Source organism: Stomoxys calcitrans, chromosome 1, assembly GCF_963082655.1.
Source record: "Stomoxys calcitrans chromosome 1, idStoCalc2.1, whole genome shotgun sequence".
Classification (NCBI taxonomy): Eukaryota; Metazoa; Arthropoda; class Insecta; order Diptera; family Muscidae; genus Stomoxys; species Stomoxys calcitrans.
The window spans coordinates 5,693,829-5,714,480 of NC_081552.1; the positions used below are offsets into that span (position 1 = coordinate 5,693,829).

The following is a 20,652-nucleotide window of genomic DNA, read 5'->3' on the forward strand; positions in this document are numbered from 1 at the left end:
GATATTCACACTGCACCAAATCCTGGAAAAGACCCGAGAAGAACGGCTAAACTATATTATGTTAAAGTAGAGACTGCCAATACTTCGCATATAAAGACTTTAAAGTCGTAGGTGTGATTCTTGTAAACCAATGCTATTTTAAGAGAAGAAATTTAATATAGAGACCAGGCATAAAACGTCAAAATGCTTTGCTGACCCTGTAGCCACGTTCGATTACTTTAAATATAAAAATACAAAAAAGGATTCTTTGAATCTGGTCAACTCGTGCAAAAAAAAAAAAACGAAATGTATAACGTGTGTCCGGGAGACTTAAATCTTAAAAAAAGACTTATACCTGCCTGACAGACCGTACGCCAGTTCGCACGTCTGTCTTTCTCCCTGTCAAAAAAACGTAGTTTTTTTTTTGCCCATTTGATTTCAAGTGGGTCGGTTGGTTGGTCGGTCGGTGATTCGGTTCGCTTATTCGTTTGCTTTGTCATGTACACACTTTGGTCGTATTTTGTGTGTTATTTTTAAGTCCTGCGTGGGTTTTCATTCATGAATTCATGTTTACTTGCTCTTGGCCAATACTCTCAAGCATTCCCACACACAAAATCTCACACTCACATACACATGTATTCAGAATTTTACTCTACAGCAGGGCACATGTAACTCTCGGTGTATGTACCTCCACTAGGGGCGTCCTCATCCCTCCGGCGTAGAGCTTCTCTGGGGATGCTATAAATATTGGGGCTAACACCCCGTTGCGAACAAAAAGAACAATACTTCGGACAGCAGCCTCCAACAACCCCTTGAGAGCGTCCCACTATGTGTGTGGAGAAATATTTGTTGCCAGCAAGGATATAAGGCAAGCGCATGCCCCTTGCTTTTAATTTTTTGCTTTTCAATTTCCGATGGCAAATCGTGCACATGCCTTTACAACGGAGCTACAATGCAAACGCTTTTTTTTATAAGCGCGAGAGTAATCATAGGCGGCAGCACAAATTGCTTATTTTGTAGAGTTTTACACGCGCGTGTATTTGCTTTTGATATCCTTGAAATAAGTTCACCTTCTTTGTGGACTGCTGTGTCTGAGGCTGCTGTTACCCAACTCCTCCCGCATGTAGGGCGTTGGGATTTTCCTTATTGTGGCAGGCATTGTTGCAGTGGTTGTAGATGAAAGCTGACTTTTTGCCTTGCCCTGCTCTGTGTGTTTGACTCTACGCTGGTTTTGAAGTATCAGGGTCATGGATATAAATTTTAATTTGTTTTTGGGTCTCCAAAATGGAGAAGCTCTTGCAAAACGAAAGAAAAAGAAAAAAAAACAACACAGTACGAGTTTTAAGTCATAAAGGAGAGCCTTCTATTTTACACATACACTGGCGAGAGCTTCAGAGAAGGCTGCAGAAAAATGCCAGCCATGAAGGTATTTGTATGGCCGGAAAACTTCGAAACCCCCAACACCATTTTCAGGTCCACGGACAACAAAACTTAAGTTGAAGGATAAATTTTTTTTCTCGCTATCATGCAAATCGTGACAGACCCATAGTAACGACAAAGGAAGGCACAATCCGTAAGATGATTTGTTCCACCACAAGGAAGTGAACAAGGACATGCTGCTGTAGTAAACGCTTCTTCACAGGCAGAGGACACATGCTGTGGGAGTTCGGGAAGGAGGAGATGATGCTCGAGTTGATAGTAGTGCTATGAAGTTGTCAGGCTTTAGGGTTGAAAGAAAGAAGTGCACCTAACACATAATTTCTAAAGCCCTTCAGTTTCTACTTCTTCAAGTGTATTTCAAATGGGATATTAACCCTGTCGTAGTGCTGGGGTAGGCAAAAAGGCAATACTAACGCATTTACACAGGAGTTCGGAAGGTAGGTTAAGAATCATTGGCGTAGCTAGGGGGTCCTGGGGGGCTTAGCCACTTAGAAAACCACAAACTGTACCCTGCAACACTACTGTGGCTGTGGCTAAAATGTGTAGTTCGACTCGGATATTCCTGCTGATTCAGATAAGTCATGTCCATCTGTCCACGTATTCTTTCTGTGCTGATAGTCCGTCTGTCAGTTTTTGTAACATTAATCCTGAAAATTTCCATATATCTCGTATCTCTTTTTATGTTCAAAGACAAACGCTATCTATATAGGCTAAAATCGGTTTAGATTAAGTTACAGCTCCCTTATATATATACATGCATCGACCGATTTTCACTTCCCCCAGGGAATACTTAGGAAATGGGTCATAGCCTGATGAAATCCTAGTCTGTATAAGCAAATTTTAACTAAGAACCAATAGGAACAACATGTACGATTTAGCATTAATTTTGATTGGTTTAGTGTAAGTAAGGTTAGATTGAAAAGAAGATGCGGATATCAATCCGCCCCCTGCCACTATGGACATACACCTAAGGTTTTGTAAAAAAAGAGAATTGGAAGGACTTGAGTTGGATAGAACATAGAATATTCTCTTCTCGCTAAAGATATGGCATCCCTTCGCTAGTATCACATCTAGACCCAGATAAAGATTTCTAAGCTAGAATATGGTCAAAATAGAAGCACATTGATTCTATCAAAATTTTTTCAAATCTGTGTATCGCCGTTTAAAAAGTTTACATCGGAAAGTATACTAACGAGAGCGTGAAAAGATCTCATCTTCTAAAGATTTTTGTAGATATTCAGCTTACGATTACTTGCAACACATGGACTGACAAATCCATAGAATAATCTGGTGTGCCTTAGGATTCTTAACATTTTATAAAATATTGTCATTAGATTCCTTAGATTCTTATTAGCGTGTCGCCTCCAATCTTAAATATTTCGGCTGGCGAACTATCGGCTCCTGCTGCCTTGTTTTTTTTCGGTCGGTTGATGGTAGACATTCTACACCATCATCATGGATTACTTCTGTGGTGTCTTCATTATCGAATGCCAGCAGCTGAAAAAGGTATTCCTTCCTTATCTGTAGCACACTTAACAGCTTTGTCTACACTGAAAAAATTGTTGTTCCAATTTCAAAGACTCCAGCTAAAGCTAAGCAAGCATAATTTAAAAATGATCGAATTTACAACTTTTTAAGGAAACATTTCCTTTGACGAAAGATAATATCCATGATATTAAGGATTTTTTACTTTAAATGGTAGGTTAACAGATCCTTAACATTGCGTAAAATTAAGGTCAAAATATCGATGAAAGTTAAGAAATCGACTTTAGGACAAGACAACTGCGAACCTTAGTACACTTATAAAAAAATTATAATTGGACAGTCATCTGTGTGGCAAAAAAAGGATCAATCAGTGATTGAAATTTGAAACGGATGGTCGTGTCCGTGAGTAAATAGGAAATCAAATTTAAAGATAGGATATTTATTTTAAAGTTTTGATTCTTTAACTACTTTGCATTGCTTTAATCCTACAAATAAAGAAAGTTCTCAAATTTTGAGACTTTTTTTCTGTGTATATCTGCTACGTTGTAACGTTGCAACGTTTTCCGTTGCCATTTTGTGTGAATAAGGAACAATTTAAAAATTTCGGCCAACTATTTTTTTTTCTGTTTACGAACTTTTGTTGCAACAAGGTTATGATCCGGATCATAGTTCGCTCTTCGGATGGATCATAAGTTGTTGTTGTTGTTGCCACATTTGCGCGATCCGTGGCCATTGGTTAATTAAAGGCGCCAATAACTCGCCTTGTCATTTCGAGCTTCATAGGCACTCATTATTTATGAAAGAACGGGTGCCGCCAGTTCTGTCACTGAGACTCTCCGCTCGATATCGCTGATTGTCCGCAACTGCCATTGCAGCTGCTCCCTCTATACAACCTGTGGACGCGCCCGGTAGCTCGCATCTAAGCTTCTTGACGATGAACAACACACCGGTCGGACCCCAAAGTTCCAGCCTGTGTGGTGCTCATAGCTATCCAGTGCCGATCATACGCCTAACACGTTAGTTGAATGCCTTCCATATATAACAACATGGTCTATTTGGTTTCGCGTGTTTTTATCGGGTTACAGCCATGTGGCCGTGTGAATCTTTCGATGTTGGAATCTAGTGCTGCTAACTACCATATCAAAAGTTTCCCGTGTAAGCTAAATTTTTTGATTGTTGGACCAAAGATATTTGTTTCTTCTCTATTCTTGCAATAAAGTACCCCAGAATGATTTTAATATCATGGACAGGGCAGTCGACATATTCTCTTTTAGGCGATCGTAGAAAATGTCTTTATTCTGCTCGTCCTTGTCTTTCGTCGGAGCATGGGCACAAATATGGCTGATATTGAAGAACTTGGCATTTTGGGCTTTGATTGTGGCATCCGCAGGTGTAAACCTGGAGACAAGGTGTTTCAGTCTCTAACAACCACAAATCCACAGCCCAATTCATGCCTCTTACCATTGTAACGCCACCTTTCGGGGTCTTGTGACGTCTTTTCCAAGCCATCGCCTTCCTCTATGACAGTCATATCAGCCCTGTACCATTCAAGCACATCCGCCAGTGCGTGTACTGCACTTTCTCTGTACATTTCAGATGCAGATATGCAAGTCATGTGTTTTATAATTTTTGCGGGGTCGTCAACATTGGGGTGATCAATTTAAAATGTTCTTTGTTATTTCGGACGGATATGTTCTTTTTCTAAGTGATGGGCTACTTAACCGGTGCCTCAACACACCCAACTTTGTATAATTCCATGGGTGAACTAGCGGCTCATTTTAACTCACTACTTTTAACGGATGTTAAAGAAAGCTACCCCAGGAGACGCCACAGTGATGTTTGTATCCTCAATGGAGATAAAGGAAGATCAACATAAGCCAGAGTTTTGCACAGTCAAAACCAATCAAAACCATTGCTTGGCATCTCCAAGTCAAATATGTAAGGTGGAAAAAAGTACAATATATAAGAAAAATACATCCATTAAAGCGCACTCTATTCGTATCATATGGATACAGAAGGAGACATGTAATATGACAAAAACATATCGTCTGATGCACCTTTAAAAGCCGTAATTTAGAGCATTGCAAATTTACCCATCACATATCAATGAGTGCTGTCCGTTTCAAATTTAAGCTCAACGATAAAGGGCCTCTTTTTTATAGCCGGTTCCAACAGTGACGCAGTGAGACACCTCATGTTGAGAAGATTTTACATGGCTGTCATATCATATGGTACAGTACTTACAAATGTCGCCAGCATCAGGAGGAGATTACTAGGATTCGAACCCAGGCAATTTAGCGTCATAGGCGGACATGCAAACCTCTGCGCTACGGTTAGAGCATACTAAGCTTTAACCCTTATTGGGTTTCCTGTGGTAATTTTAAACATTGAATTCAATTTGAACTTTTAACATTAGTTAAATCTATTTGCATTTAAAGGCTGGCACTATGTGTGTTTTTCGCAACGGAAATCAAATTTTTTCGCGATTAATTTTTTTAGGTAATAGATTTTGAAATAAAAAAACTTGTTGATTTCATTTAGTAATTCACTAAATAATGAGGGAATGTCTCACTGAAAATCTGTTATCTAATTGTCGTCACAAAATGCGAACATGATACCATCCTTCAAAGACAATTGCATACATCTTAATTTTTATTCATTTGCCCCTTGCACAACTTTAAAAAATCCCTCAAAATTGTGCTAATGCCAATCGGATTGGCAACATTTCGTGTGGCTTGTGTGAGTGTTGCCTGCCTTTGTTGTATACAATAAACCTGTTATGATGGGACTATTTTACTTTCGGCACGGATGTATCTGCGTGTAGAAATTGAAAAATTTCAATGAATCGGCACACAAACACACACCCGCAACACACGCACACCAATATCCGATACAATGGGAAAATATCAATGAACTTGTACGAAAAAACAAGAAGAGAGCAACAAAGTGGAATACTAAGAGAGCCCAGACCATATTCAACAATCTCAGTTGTAAGCTTCAATACATTTGAGAGAGACCCGACAAAGTCATGCTGTATGTATCTATGCTGCTACTTTCGGTTGTGTATGCATATTTATTTGGTTAGAAAACGTACGCTCATATCAGAAGTGAGCAGCATGTTAGATGGATGTATCTCATGGAATGACAGTCAGAGCAAGGCAAACACAAAAACAAACATGAAACACACACTCATGCATATAGCAATAAAACATTGATTCTCAACGGCTCTCGTCGTTTTGAATGAAAAAGTGTGTTGTTGTGTTTGAAAGGAAGAATGAATTGTGTTTGTTGTAGCCGCCGCCGCCGCCGCCACCGCCACCGTTACCGCCGACTTAGGAGTGTAGAGATTTCCTTGCTTGTCGGCTGACGTTTGATTGTAAAGGAATTACATACATGGTCAGAGGAAGAGAGTTACAAACAGACAGGGGCAATAGGCTTTCAGTTGTGGGCAGCGGTAGCTTTGCAAGAAATGTGTGTATCCGAATGCTTGGAGACGACTATGATTTTGGAATTAACCAGCGCGTTATACCTGCTTGCCGCCTGCAAAGTAACGTTTACCCCATCTGTAGGTTTGTATCTCTGTCGTGTTGCCGGACTTACTAAGAGCGCTTTTGTTTTGTTTTCCACAATACACTCTACTCTACACAACAGTCATTGGCAGTGACTCTCCTCTACACAACCAAACACAAGTATTGGCTGTGTGTAGCTGGCTCGCTGCTCTGGCTGCCTTAGCTAGAGCTACTTGGTGCTTGTTGTGTTTGGTTGGATAAAAACACTTTACTCGTGGCTGTAGTCGTCGAAGGTTTGTTTTTACGTATGGTAGCGCTCGCTCTCTAGTGTGGAGTGCCTTTGAAAGCAATTCATTTATTTTTATTTGTTAAATCCAATACCAAAATACAAGAAATCATAATAATTTGCATACATTACAAAAAAAGAGTAATTAAAGAATGCCTACAGAACGTCGTAAATAATAAAATTTGCCAAACGAAAATTTTAGTATTTCATACAAAAAAAAAAAAAAAGAAAATCAAAAACAACAAAAAACGGGACAAACACAAAAGCAACAACCCAACAAACAAACAACAAAAGTGAAGTAAAATTAGAGATAAAAGAAACAACAAAGCAGAAATTTTATAACACAAAAAAGGTTTTTAAAGTTCTCAAAAAAGTGGCAAACAGCAAACTAAAGTAAAAGTTTTAAATGTTAAAGCCAAACAACTAGAAAGCAGTAAATATTGTACAACAATTTTACATATTTATAATTTTTACAAAAAAAAGTACACTATCATTAAAAAAAAAGCCATGAGTAATGTCAAGTTGACACAAACAAACAGCGAAAATATAATAAGAAAATAAAAATATTGAAATAGCAGTGGCAGCAGCAGTAGTAGCAGCAGTGAGGAGAGCAAGAGCCAAAAGGCAAAGAAACACAGCACCAGCAAAAACAACACTACAGCAATAATACTACACACGACAAAAACAGCAGCAACAACAATAAAAAAGCAAGCACGGTCGGTCGGTCGTAGAGCTATGTGTGGTGCGGTGTAGTGCAAGAAAATGAAAAACAAAAACTAGGAAGAAGCAGATGAAAAAAAGTAAAATAATATAAAAACATCAAGTGAAAGAAAACAAATAGAAATGGTGTTTTTGTCATTTTACGTCTTCGTCATTTTAATGTGTGTTTAGAAATTAGAAAATGACAAATTGTTGATGAATTTCGTAAGATAACAATAATGTGCTAAAATAAACTCACAAACAACAAACCAACAGGCTCCTAGCCAACAAAACAGAATCATCAGCATCAGCATCGTCAGCATCATCACCGACCTCTCTTTTTCACAAAAACAACAAAGCGAAGCACAAACAGCATTCACAACGTTACGGAAGGCCTAATCGTCATACCTACCTAGATAGCAAACTAACTAACTCAAAGAAAAATCTCAGTCCAACTCTCTCGTCATATACAACAACATAAAGCCAAGGAAATTAAGCCTTCTTAATCCTCCCACCCTCTTCTAGCCACAACAACAATTCACCAACATGCCCGAAACGGAATACGAATTAATCAGCAAGGAGTGGCTGCAATCGGAGCTGCGCTCCATTTCAGCCTCCTCCTCGTTACGTGATGCCAAAGATTTAATCATATTGGACTGTCGCAGTTCGAATGAGTTCAGTGAGTGCCATATAAGGTCGGCCGTTAATTTTTCCATACCCAGCATTATGCTGAGACGTTTGGCGGCCGGTAAAATAGATCTTTTGTCTACCATCAAATCGCCCGAATTGAAAGAGCGCATACACAATGGCTATAAGGTAAGCCTATTTGTGCTCTACAATGATGTAGGAGCTACGGGACATCAGCATGACAACTCATCATCGTCCACCTCTCCACCGGGAGTCTTGAGTTCTGGCGGTGGCGGCACTGGGGGTCAAACAAATACCTTGGACCTGAATAATTCTATAGGAGGCGGTGGCGGTGCAAATGTCGGCTGCGGACCTGTATTGGGCGTAAGTCCCGATACCACCATAAATGTTTTACACAAACGCCTAAAGCAAGACGGTTGCCGTGTGGTGTCATTGAAAGGTAAGTTGAAAGTAACGAATTGCATTTTATATTTATGTATATGCCTAGGTCAACGACTTCTTATCTCTGGTCTCCCCCAGAGACATGATGGTAATTACTATCGTACACTCCTATGAACACGAACAAAAAAATGTTTATTTATGAAATTCCCTTAAAGTATTTACCTTCGTATGCGTGCACCACGAAGTATCTGGAGCAAATTGTTACCCCACCACAAAAACTGTTTACCTTTCACATTGACACAATTTAACACCGTCTATAACATATCGAGAATTGGAGTAGTTGTGGTTTTTTTCATTTGTCTTTCACTTCGATTTGAAATGAGGAACGCCAGGGTAGCAATGAAAATGTAATGAAAAAACCTAAAACAAATGTTTTTGATTATGCAATATGGAGTAAAATTCCCAGCAATTAATGATGGTCAAGAGCTGGAAGATTCATATGTCACTTGGAAATATTTTCGAGAATCTATTATGACATAGTATATAATACCATAACTACTCACTGAGAGTGACAGTGATTGATATGATAAATTTTCAGAAAAATTTTCATCGATGGTTTTACCCTTAATAATGCTGGCTACATTTGTGAAGTCTCTGTCATGTTAAAACTCGGACTTGGCATAAAAGAGGAGGTCCCTTATCATTGAGCTTAACCATTAATCGGGCTGCTCTCATTGATACTCGAGAAGTAACTACTGTTCCTTAATGGAATATTCATGGAAAATGTAGTATTTGGTAAAGTGTTTCTTAGCTTGATATTACTGAAGTTTTGATCATCTTTTTTTTTTCGCATGTGATTTTTGTGCGAAGTGTGAAGCAGGAGACTTCAAGACACTAAAGAACTATATTGCTTTATTCCATATATAAAACGATGTTAAACGTTTTATATCATCAATACCATACGGGATTATTTTCGATAAAAACGAGGATTATTCACTATTTATACCGTATGGCAGCGATAAAAGCATGTTTGGTATCAATCCTTCTTTCGATGTATTGTATCGGATCTGGCTTTGGAGGAGTCGGATAGCAGAAATAAAATCGTGGGATATATTCTTAAGGCAGCTACCGCCCATTTACATATCAATGACCTACATTATCTTAGCAAAATCGCCATGGTGACTTCGAATGATGTGTAGAAAGTCAATAAGACATTCGGGGATCGCACCTTGATATTTCAAGATGTTACAAAGAAATGGAAATATAACATATAAAAAAGTCGAGACCATTTAAAGTAAACACTAAAATTAACATTTTTAGCTTCACAGAAAATTTCATCATAATTTGTTTTTAGAAAAGAGTTCATTATAATTTTGTATTTAGAGAAAACCCCTTTAAAATAGTAGAAATTTCATTTTTGAGATAATTAGAAAAATAGAAATAGTAAGAAATTTAATTCCGAATTGCATACTTCGAAGCGATCTATTTTCATAGAGAAGTTTTACATGCATAAGGGCCTTAGAATCATCGCCAGCGTTTGTGGAAGGCGGTTGCAACCAGTGTTGCCACTCAAAAAAATTATTTGGTACCAAAATTTAAGAAAAATCCTACCAAACCAGACCAAAACCTACCAAATGTTCTACAATTCAAAAAGTGCAGCATATGTTTTTATACCCTCCACCGAAGCGTTGGCCATTACTCCATTCTACCCTGCATAATGATCCTTTTGACCCTTTATAACGATCTCTCGATAAGAAATCCTGAGTTCATAAAGTCGTATTTATGCGCCGATTTCAATGAACAATCGTACCGAGTTTGTGTAAAACAATCAGCCGATTTAAGTGTTCGAGCCCAGAAATGCGCTTTACTACCCATTTTCGCTGTTACAGTGAGTTGCATGAATCCTTCAAGATATGACTATAGACTAGATTTGACCATAGTTGTATTCAGCTGTCACATAGCTCTGTTTTCCGATTGAAGACAGAGAACGCACAAAATCCGCATTTTCTACCTACGAAATTTATAAGAGCTCCCTTAATACCTGTATCAGTTATAGTCAATATCAAAACTTACGCCCTTTTTACTAAAATTTGAAGCAATGAGACCGCTTGTAATAGTATTTAGACCCTTGACATCCATAGTTTTATTCTACACTCTTAACGAATACACAGACACGAGAAGAAGTGAATCAATATTGAGTTATCCCCGGCGTTTTCTTCAGTAATTAACATGGTATTTATATGTTGGAAAAACCTACAGAAAATTGAGGTCAGCCTACCAAGAAAATAAAAACTTACCATATTTGGTAAGAACCTACCAAAAACTGCAAAACTAGCTGCAACCCCTGAACGTTTTTTCTAAAGTTTTGTTGGGGATTTTAACCAATTATTTTAGTTAACCGTCCGTAAGGCGGACATATGTTAATTTTCAACTCAGTGATAAAGAGACGGAGAAAAAATACAAAATTCCCAGAGACAAAACCTTGAATACAAACTTCTTTAGTAAAACTTAAAAAAAAACTTTCTGCTAACTTAATTTGTATTAGAAAACACTTTACTTTAATTGGCCATTACAAAAAAAATTATACAAAAGCCGAACGTAGAATGGGACACCTCGATCTTTTGCGCTTCTTCTCCAATCTCTGACACCCAGTTTCGAAATTTCGCTCTCCACTTCTTCATCCATTCTGACAGCATGATCTAGCCAACGAAACCGTTGTTATTGATGAGTTTAATTATGATGTAGTTGTCATACACCTCGTGGTTCATACGACGCCTACAATCGCCTCATTTGCTTTCGCAAGTTCCCATTCTTCGAAGCTATACAGCAGCACGAGTAGTATCAGTGTCTTGTATAGTGTAATTTTCGTCTGTCGAGAGGTTGCTTTGATCCACATCTGCTTGCGTACACCAAAGTAACGTCTATAAGCCAATAGTACCCTTCGTCTAGTCCTTTTTGGGTCCTTCTAACCTATTTTGGGTCCTTCTGTTCACACGGATGGGTACAAGCTGGATGAGGGCAACGGGGTAGGGATTTTTGTTCAATTCTTAGGAATTAGGGAGTCACATAGACTTGTGGACGGGTGCAGGGTATTTCAGGCTGAGGTTTTTGCGATCCTCAGAGCTTCGGATGTTATCCTGAGGGGCGGCGCTCTCAGGCTGTCACAGGCTACAGATTATGCGAAGTGGAGTCCCTTCTCAGGTGATGGAAGGGACATCTCGGACGTTTGGGAGCTGTTGTCAGATTATTCCGGTTCATAAAGGGGTGGGAGGTAACGGCCAGTTTTGGATTGAGGATTTGCGGGTGCAACGCCGATGGTATGGCTGTTTGGGATGGTGGATGCCTACTGCGGCAAATGCGCAGACTTGGTGTGGGCTGGCGCCGCAAGATGCAGTGTTGTTAAGGAGGTTCCCCGGAACGACGATGTCGACAGTACTTGAGCTGGATAAGGGCGACACTGGAGTGTTTGTGGGAGTACTGACGATGAGGATTTCTGCAGGGACTATGGTTGTTGTTCTTGTATCCACATTTTCATCTGAAGGTGGAGATCCTCGTTAAGCTCCTATAGGAGAGCAAGCTCGTTCTGGTCCAAAGGACCAATCGCCCCACGAACAGTGTGGACAAAATTTTCTATATAACTTACATTTTGGGAAGGTCGGTGGGTAGCTTGCTCGAAATACTAATGCGAGAACTGTTCTGTCGCTATTGTGCTACCACGATGGACTAAAATAGTAAAAAAAATTGTAGAGAAAACAAAGGCCCCCAGAAGCAGAGCTAGTAGTGAGTTCTCATTTCCAGTGAGGGGGTCATAGGTTAGTACCTTCAACTACCAATATTTCAGCAAAATTTGCCAAAAAAAAATGTAGCTTCTAGGGTCTCAAGAAACCAAATCGAATCAGTTTATATAGGGACTACCATATCTATTCATTGAACTCTCTGGATTATATAGGGTTTAGGTTTTGTATGTGTAAAACACTCTTTTGCTCGCTATTTATCCAAATCGGATACAAATTGAGGCCACTTGGTGCTTAGGAGTTCCAATTTTAGGGATCTTAGGATTCATATGGACATATCTGTATCGTGTTTGATTTGAATATTTAATAGCAAAAGTGTATTTCACATACCAAAATTCTGATTAATCGGATAAAAAATAAGGCGTTTAATAGCTTCAAAATCTGAGTACCGCTTAATACGACTCCACATCTTTTAAATCACCTATCTTTAAAGAACTTAATGGGGTATCATGAGGCATACTTTTAGCCAAATTACATTAAAATGGAAGCATGAGCATATTGTATATAATGTGGGTGCTGAAGCGCACAGGTCTACTTCATACAGTAAATTAAAGTCTGAGCCGATACAAATTGAAGTTGGTAGAAGCTAAAGAATTTAAGTCAAAAGATCGGTTTATATTGAACACACATAATTTTTCCACGAAAATTCAATTAAGAAACGGGGAATAATTCTCTCATATCAATGAGTGCAGTCCTATTCATGTTTTCGCTCATTGATATGGGGCCTCCTTTTCTATGCCGAATCCGAACGGCGGGCCACGCCACTTGTTGAAGAAGTTTTAACATGGCATAACAAATGTCGCCAGTATTTGTAGGGGGATGACCACAGCTGAAATTTTTTTCTGATGTTTACGCCGGGGTTTGAACCGCGGCGTTCCGCGTCATAGGCGGACAGGAAAAAATGCACTTGGCAGGGGCTTCTAAAAGTGGTTTGTTCATTGGAACGTGTAAAAACTATAAGTTCGATCGAGTAGAAGACAATTTAAGTGGGCTTGTTTGGCTCCATATTTCCTATTTACATAACAGGCTATTTTTTTGTTCTTAATTAAAATTAGAAACTTGGAAAGCCAGTTACTCAATTAACTGTATCTCCTCCGTATTTGACATGTGTGAAAGATGATGAAATCAATCCTTATTTCCGCAAAAGCCATAAATGGTATTACCAGCCAGGAAAGCTAGATCCCCAATCATGCGTTTACAGCCATTTATGGCAGCATTCAATATCCAAATATGTACGAACATTTCGAACGGCTTTACAATAATTAGCTGTTATTTTGGTATGCACATTTTGAGGCAATGCCGAATAGTTTTCCTGTATGGAAAACATTTCCCCACCCCACCATAATATGATGATTGAGACATTTCCTTCAATTTCCGGATGTCTTCAAAGTTATGCATATAAGAATGATCTCAAAAATTACTCCCAAAAAAAAAAATATCGTTTAGCGCTTTTGACTTCCTCTCAAAGCAACCAAAACAGACAGCCGGTCAGCCAGCCACTTTGCCGTTTCAGTTAGTCAGTCAGGCATTCGACGATTGTGGTATGTGTCATTATTTAATCATTCTGTTCATTGTCGTTGATTTGTGTGCCGTTTTGTTTCTACTGCTTTCAGTTTCTCTCTCACACTCTCCATTCACTCACAATACTACTCGCTTGTATGAATGAATTCTGATAGACATAGAGCGACGACGATTTTATCTATGGAATAAAGAAAAAAAATAATGCCAGAACAGAAATGTGAACAGCAGACATTGAAATGTGTTATGAATGGTGACAGTGTGTGAGTGGGTTAAAATGTGAACCCACATGGGTTATCTATAATAGGCATCCACCCGTACAACCTACCAAACAGCCATCCCCGTTTTAAATGTAAAGCCAAAGCTACAACCACCCCACCCTTTGGTTAACCAACTAACTGTGGATACGCCCTCTCGCAACTGACCCCAACTATTCACTATTCTATAACCTCCATTGCAGCCCCTCACATTGTCATTGAAAAACGTTTTTGTTTTATCTTCAGCAAATAGAATTAGTAATTTGTTTTTATTATGGGCTCATTGCGTTTATGAAATCCTGAGTACTAAAGAAGGGGAGGGGAAGGGGAGACTGGTCTACAAAACTTCTTTTTTTGTCATTGATACGATAGATTTTCCGTTGATTGTTGCGCTTTTTGTGCGCAAATTAAAAATAATGAATACAAACTGAGTTTTTGTTAACAATTGCATAAGATAAGATAGCTCTGACTTTGGCATGTTAATGTCTGTGGTAAGTGGGAATGGGGATGATGGATGTTAACGCTGCGGCTTTTGTTTGAGTTCCATGCAACTTCCAACATTGAATGGGACCTTCATGCCCTCACACCCCCTTCTACCTCAGGAGGGGTTAAATGTGGCTACTTATCATAAATTAATTGAAATCCCAAACCTTTTTGTGCAACCCACCTTCTGTTTAGGGCTGCGTTCAATTCCATAGAACTCCATTGGCCTCTCTCCTCACTTTGTTGGCGTTATGCAATCCTAATTAGAATGTAATGAAGCCTTAAAGCATTTATTGCCTTGACGTTTTTTCCTTCTGTTGGGTTTTGCTAGCTGACTGGATGGCTGTTGGCTCTTTGTTGAAAGATTTTTTCCATCTTTCGTTGGCGTTGTTCTCGAGCGTATCTCTATTCTAAGTATTTCGCAATTCCATGAACGTATGTATATCAATTCGTTTGTATGTAAGTGCATACATGCAGCTATTACCATGGGGATGGTAAAAATTCTGTACATATCCTCTTCTACAAAATTATTCGTCCGTCCGTCCTCCCATGATATTTATAGAAGGGGCGAAATGTATTTAAATTAAAATCAACCAGATGCTATTAATTTAGATGTCATTTCATTATATGCGCCATTTTTCATTTAATTTCATATATATTTTAACGAAAATTCACATTCACGAGAGCCCAAGCAGCTAACGACCAAAGTACATTTAACTCATTTTGCATGCAATAATTGAGGCATACTAAAGGCTATAAAAGGAAAATGTTCGAAAAGGGGTACCCTAGCGCCTGAATATCGCATTCAATAAAGTCACTTATCGAAAAGGACATCTTATAATTTTCTTAACAGCCTTTGCGAATTCTACACCAATTGAAGAATAAATAAGGATAGGCAAAAGTCCGGCAAACCCGACTCGGGTTGTCCAACATTTTTTGGTTCTCCAAAATATTTTTCTTTTTATAATTTTATATGAGGAATTTAAAATCTGTACATTTTGTGGCAGTCATAGAGGAAAAACTCTGTGCAAATTTTGGAGAAGATGGGTTGATTATTGCGCTTGCAAAGACTGCAGAAGTGAAAATCAGGCGATGCATATATCTAAATCTGCGCCGATTTTTAAGAAATTCACCATGATAAGAGAAACTTTTGTGCCAAATTTTGTGGGGATCGGTTAACAAATGATCAAAATCGGATGAAAAGACATTTGGCAATTATATCTTAATCTGTACCGATTTCAATTAAAACCGAAACACATAGCAGAAGTACGCTGACAAGGACTCTAAAAGTGAAAATGGGGTGATACATTTAGTATACTAGCCGAACCGGGCCATTTTAAATGAGCCCCATAATGGCATGATCAGTAAATAAGTTCTGTTTGAGGGTGAGGGTCTTTGACATGAGTCTTTGTCTCGCAAAATGAGTATCAATTTCCCGAAAATCAATAAATTTTCACCCCATATAGCTTTTATAAAATAAGGAGGCATTTTAGAGTGGGGCGGCTCCCCACATGGCTCTTCAATTGGATATCAAATTCGTTTTTTTTTCTCTCAAGCGCCTTTAGTTGGAGCTCTATATTGTCGTGATTAGTCTATAAGGAGATATTGAAGCATTTGAAGAGCACGCTGCGGAAATTAGTGCGTTACATTATTATCATACACTTCGATATCCCTAGAAGCACTGCCTCTTTGATAGACTTCTGCTTGGTTAGTGACACGGATGATATTGTACACAGTGGATAATTGAATTTTCCACCACTAAATTCGAATCACGTTTTCATGGTTATTCAATATAACGTTGCTTATACTCGAAACTGCGTTATCAAGAAGTATCGTGACTATGAATCCATTCATATGAACCAACTATTGGAGAATATTAATGGAACCGATTTTCTCCAATTTACGATACTAAAATTTCGGATGTTCAAGTTAAATTTATTAATGGTATTCTTTCTTTTAGCTGTTTAACAGACATATCCCTGAAAAGTCTAAGACAATATTTAACGATAAGCCTTCGTTAATGTCCCGACCGGAACAATTACTTTACTTCTTCTAAAACGAATTCGTCAAATTTTCACAATTATATCGATTATAAAAATTTTCCATCTGTTTTTCGTTTGGACGAGTTTAGTTTTAGAAATTGACGACATGGAGGTTTGTGATGCTTAATATAACATTAGGCATATATACACAGATCCTCTGACAATTTGCTTTTTATTATTCTATATTTTTTTACGTAGGGAAAAGTGCGTTAGATTTTTTTTGTTTCTATGTTTAAGATTTTTTATTTTAGTTTTTATATGTTAAGTTTTTTATTTTTTATGTAAATGTTTGAAAAATTCACCATTTCGATCCACTTCATGGGTTTAAATTCTAAATATTTATATAGTTCTTTTTTTTATTTTGTGTATGAAACTTTCGTCCTATCAATGTATATTCCACTTAGGGTGTAGTGATTGATTAATCACAAATAAATAAATAAATAAATATGTCCATTTGGCGGGTTTTGAGCGTCCCCCGAGGCGCCCGACCCCAACAATAGAAACCATGTTTCGTTTTTGGTGACTGTGAGTGTGGAAAAAAATTTCGAACGAAGAACATTATCAATCTCCAAGATCTGGTGTTTTTGAAAATTACAATAATGAGAAGTGCGTTTAGGGAGGGATGGCACCTCAGACATGTCGAATCAAAAATGAATACCAAAAGTGGACGTTTTACGTAAAAAAGTCGAAAAGGTGAAATCGACTTTCAAATATTAAAAAGTGGAATAATCGATTTTGAAGTCGAATAGTCGAAAAGAAAGCTGCACAGAGAGATAAGTTTGGCTTTGCTAATGTTGCTGCTAGGTTGCTGTTTCTATTGCCCTAATTTTACGATTCATTGTTCTTTGGTTTACTCTTGTTGGCATCAATAACTCGTGCCAAAGATTGTGAATATCCAAGACAAATTTTGGGATTAAGCCATAAGTGAAAGATTCATCTTATTAGTTTTATGTATATAGATGCTAAATTTTGCCACAAATGTATTTTTTTATCCACTAAAATCGAGGATGGACTCTACAGGACTAAATCTTTTAATTGCCCCGCATAGACTGGCTGACTAGATTGACATGTGGTTTCAACAAGACGGCGCTACATACCACACAGCACGCGTAACAATGGACTTATTGAGAAGCGAGTTCGGTGAACATTTTATTTCTCATTCAGGACCGGTCAATTGGCCGCCTAGATCGTACGATATAACGCCTTTAGACTATTTTTTGTGGGGCTATGTTAAAGCTCATGTCTATACGGACAAGCCCGCTTCAATTGACGCATTGAAAGACAACATTGAAGCATTTATTCGAAATTTTGGAAAGAGTATGCAAAAATTGGAGTAAGCAGTTGCATCATTTGAGGCGCAGTGATGGTCAAAATTTGCATTAAATAATCTTGAAATATTAAATTATATGCACCGTACTACCGATTCAAATAAAGGTTTCATGCAGTTTTCTGAATTTTATGTTTTTTTTTGTTGAAAAATATTCCTATAGCTCTTAAAAACACACCCGGCGGCGTCAGATTTTGTGTTCCTATCTGTATCAATTTGATCTTAGCTATGTTTATTTTTAGCCCTACTTTGGCTGCGTTCTCATTCAAGCATTCTAATTTCGCTTTCATATGCTCAAAGCAATGCGCAAAGAGGCATATATCATCCGAGAGGCTTGTTTATCACAGGTAATTTGAGAAATTTTAAAATGATAGCTAAATTCTTTCTAACCTGGAAAGCAAAAGGACCCTACATACGGTTAGGCTATATGGTCTCCTGATTAGATTATTGGAAATCTCTTAACTATGGAAAATATTCGAGGGCTTTTATATAAGAGTCTGGCATAGGCTAGTATTGCCAGACTCAATCTGACATTTCCATTGGAAAGTTTGATTTTTCTAACATTATCGTGCTCAGAACGATTTGATGTAAAATCATCAGTGACTTCAAAAAATTAAGTTGACAGAAAATGGATTAACACGTGAACATTTTCGTGCGACTATTTTTCACCCCGGAGCGGACTATGGGCACCACACCGGTTGGAACTCTGATCTTCGATTTTCGTGGTGTTCATCATCATCGAGGAAAGCTCAGTTGAGAGCATACGGGCCCGTCCACAGGATGCGAATAGTGGAATGCTTCGTATACGGAGTAGCTGCAATTGCAGTCGCGGATAATCAGCGATACCGAGTGGAGAGTCTCATTATAAGGCCGGGCGGCACCGGCTCTTCTTTAAATACTGAGTGGCTGTGAAACTTGATATAGCAAGCCGAGATATTGGCGCCTTTGAATAACCAAAAGCCATAACGTGACTGCGGCGATCAATTCTATGGACCGGAACAGGATTGCTCACCTATGAAACTTGACAAGGATCGCTACATCTACATACCAATGTGGCCACAACAAGAACAACCATTTTTCACAACGACAAGATTGCATTGATGATCTTCAATCTTTATGAAAGACTGGTTTAATGAATTCAGTATTGGTCGACGCTCGCTCAAAGTCAAATTCCTTGAAGGTCGTCCAAAAACGGTCGTTTCAGATAATTTTGATGCCACTCATGAACTTATAATGCAAAATCGTCATGGAACATACCATTTGGGCATTTCTTTCACCAGCATACATTCGATATTGAATGAACACCTGTCCTACAAATAGTTTGTTCTCGTTGGATTCCGCTAAATTTAACAATCACTCAAAAAAGCTCAAGTCGATTAGTGCGAAGAAATGTTGGAAAAATACAATCGTGGTGCTTAAAAATACGTTTAACATTTACAAGATCGTCGCAGGTAGCGAATAGTGAATATGTGTATGATCCCGAAACAAAACGACAATCGACGGTGTGGGTCTTCGTAGTAGAGCCAAATCCAACGACCACCTGTTTCATCGGCAAAACCGGTCATGAGGCGACTGTTCCGCTTGAGCAACATAGGAAGGTTAATTCTCAGTGGTACATCGCAATTTAATGGCCTGAAAAACGAACAAGAGAAGACGAATCATTGTTCACCATGGTAATGCGAGCTTCCGAGCATCGGCTCAAACCAGCCTTATTTTGGCCGAGCGAAACGTCGATTTTTTTCGCCGCCAGAAAGTGACGTTGGAAAAGTGCTCGGCGTGGAAAAAGTGCTTCGTCCATCGATTTGAGTGCATGCTGGAGGATACTTTGCATTTGCATTGCAGTTATAGCACGTTTACATTGACATTTTTATGATCTGGATTTAACTAAGTCCAAAAACAAATCCTATCCGTTTACACTGCGTTTTTGGGGACTTAAGTGACATACACAAGCGGAGGCCGCTGGGTTCGAATCTTGGCGAGACCATCAGAAAAAAATTTTCTGCGGTGGTTTCCCCATCCTAATGCTGGCAACATTTGTGAGGTACTATGCCATGTAAAACTTCTCTCCAAAGAGGTGTCGCACTGCGGCACGCCATTCGGACTCGGCTACAAAAAGGAGGCCCCTTATCATTGAGCTCTAACTTCAATCGGACTGCACGCATTGATATGTGAGAAGTTTGCCCCTGTTCCTTAGTGGAATGTTCATTTGGTACTTTTATCGATTATTCCGCCATTACATCGGATTTATTTGGGATTTAAAAATATATCCTTCAAAAATGGGACTTATTTTTGTATGGTAAAACCTGCAAAAACACAGGATAAAGTACTTAAATCTCGAAAATGCCATAAATTCGGATTGAGAGGCCAATGTAAACGTACTTTTATACAGTATGGCTAAAATGTAAACCCTATTTTAATAGGGTCCGTACACATCGAAGGATCATATGATGAGCTGATTGAAATTTGTTTTAGACTTAGGTTTAGTTTGAATGGGTATGTTCATTCGAAGGCCAGTCTAGCCCATTTGTAATACCCCAGTTTCTTCTTTCCCAATAGACGGCTGGATTGTTTAGTCGTCCGTTTTCGGCAGAATTTTCTTTGCGTGAACAAATTCCATTCTTCCTATTGTTCGAATACATATTTTCACACAAAAGTTCAAATCATTTTTGCTATGGCCAATTGCATAGTGTCCATAATAATCATAATCAGATATTAAGTATTATGAATGTTACCAATTTATTCCTCATGGAAATAAAATGTCCATGTTTGTTACTCATGTTTTACTATACATTTATTAATGGACG

General features: G+C 38.5%; 1 protein-coding gene across 1 annotated transcript in view; it reads left to right on the forward strand.

The window, feature by feature from the left end:
• Positions 1-6,299: 6,299 nt before the first annotated feature.
• Positions 6,300-20,652, forward strand: part of LOC106087797 (dual specificity protein phosphatase Mpk3) — an 82,822-nt gene continuing 68,469 nt past the window's right edge. The window contains exon 1 of the mRNA XM_013252968.2: positions 6,300-8,485. Within this exon, the coding sequence (XP_013108422.1) occupies positions 7,945-8,485 (541 nt within the window). The 5' untranslated portion in view covers positions 6,300-7,944. The remainder of the gene's footprint in view (positions 8,486-20,652) is intronic.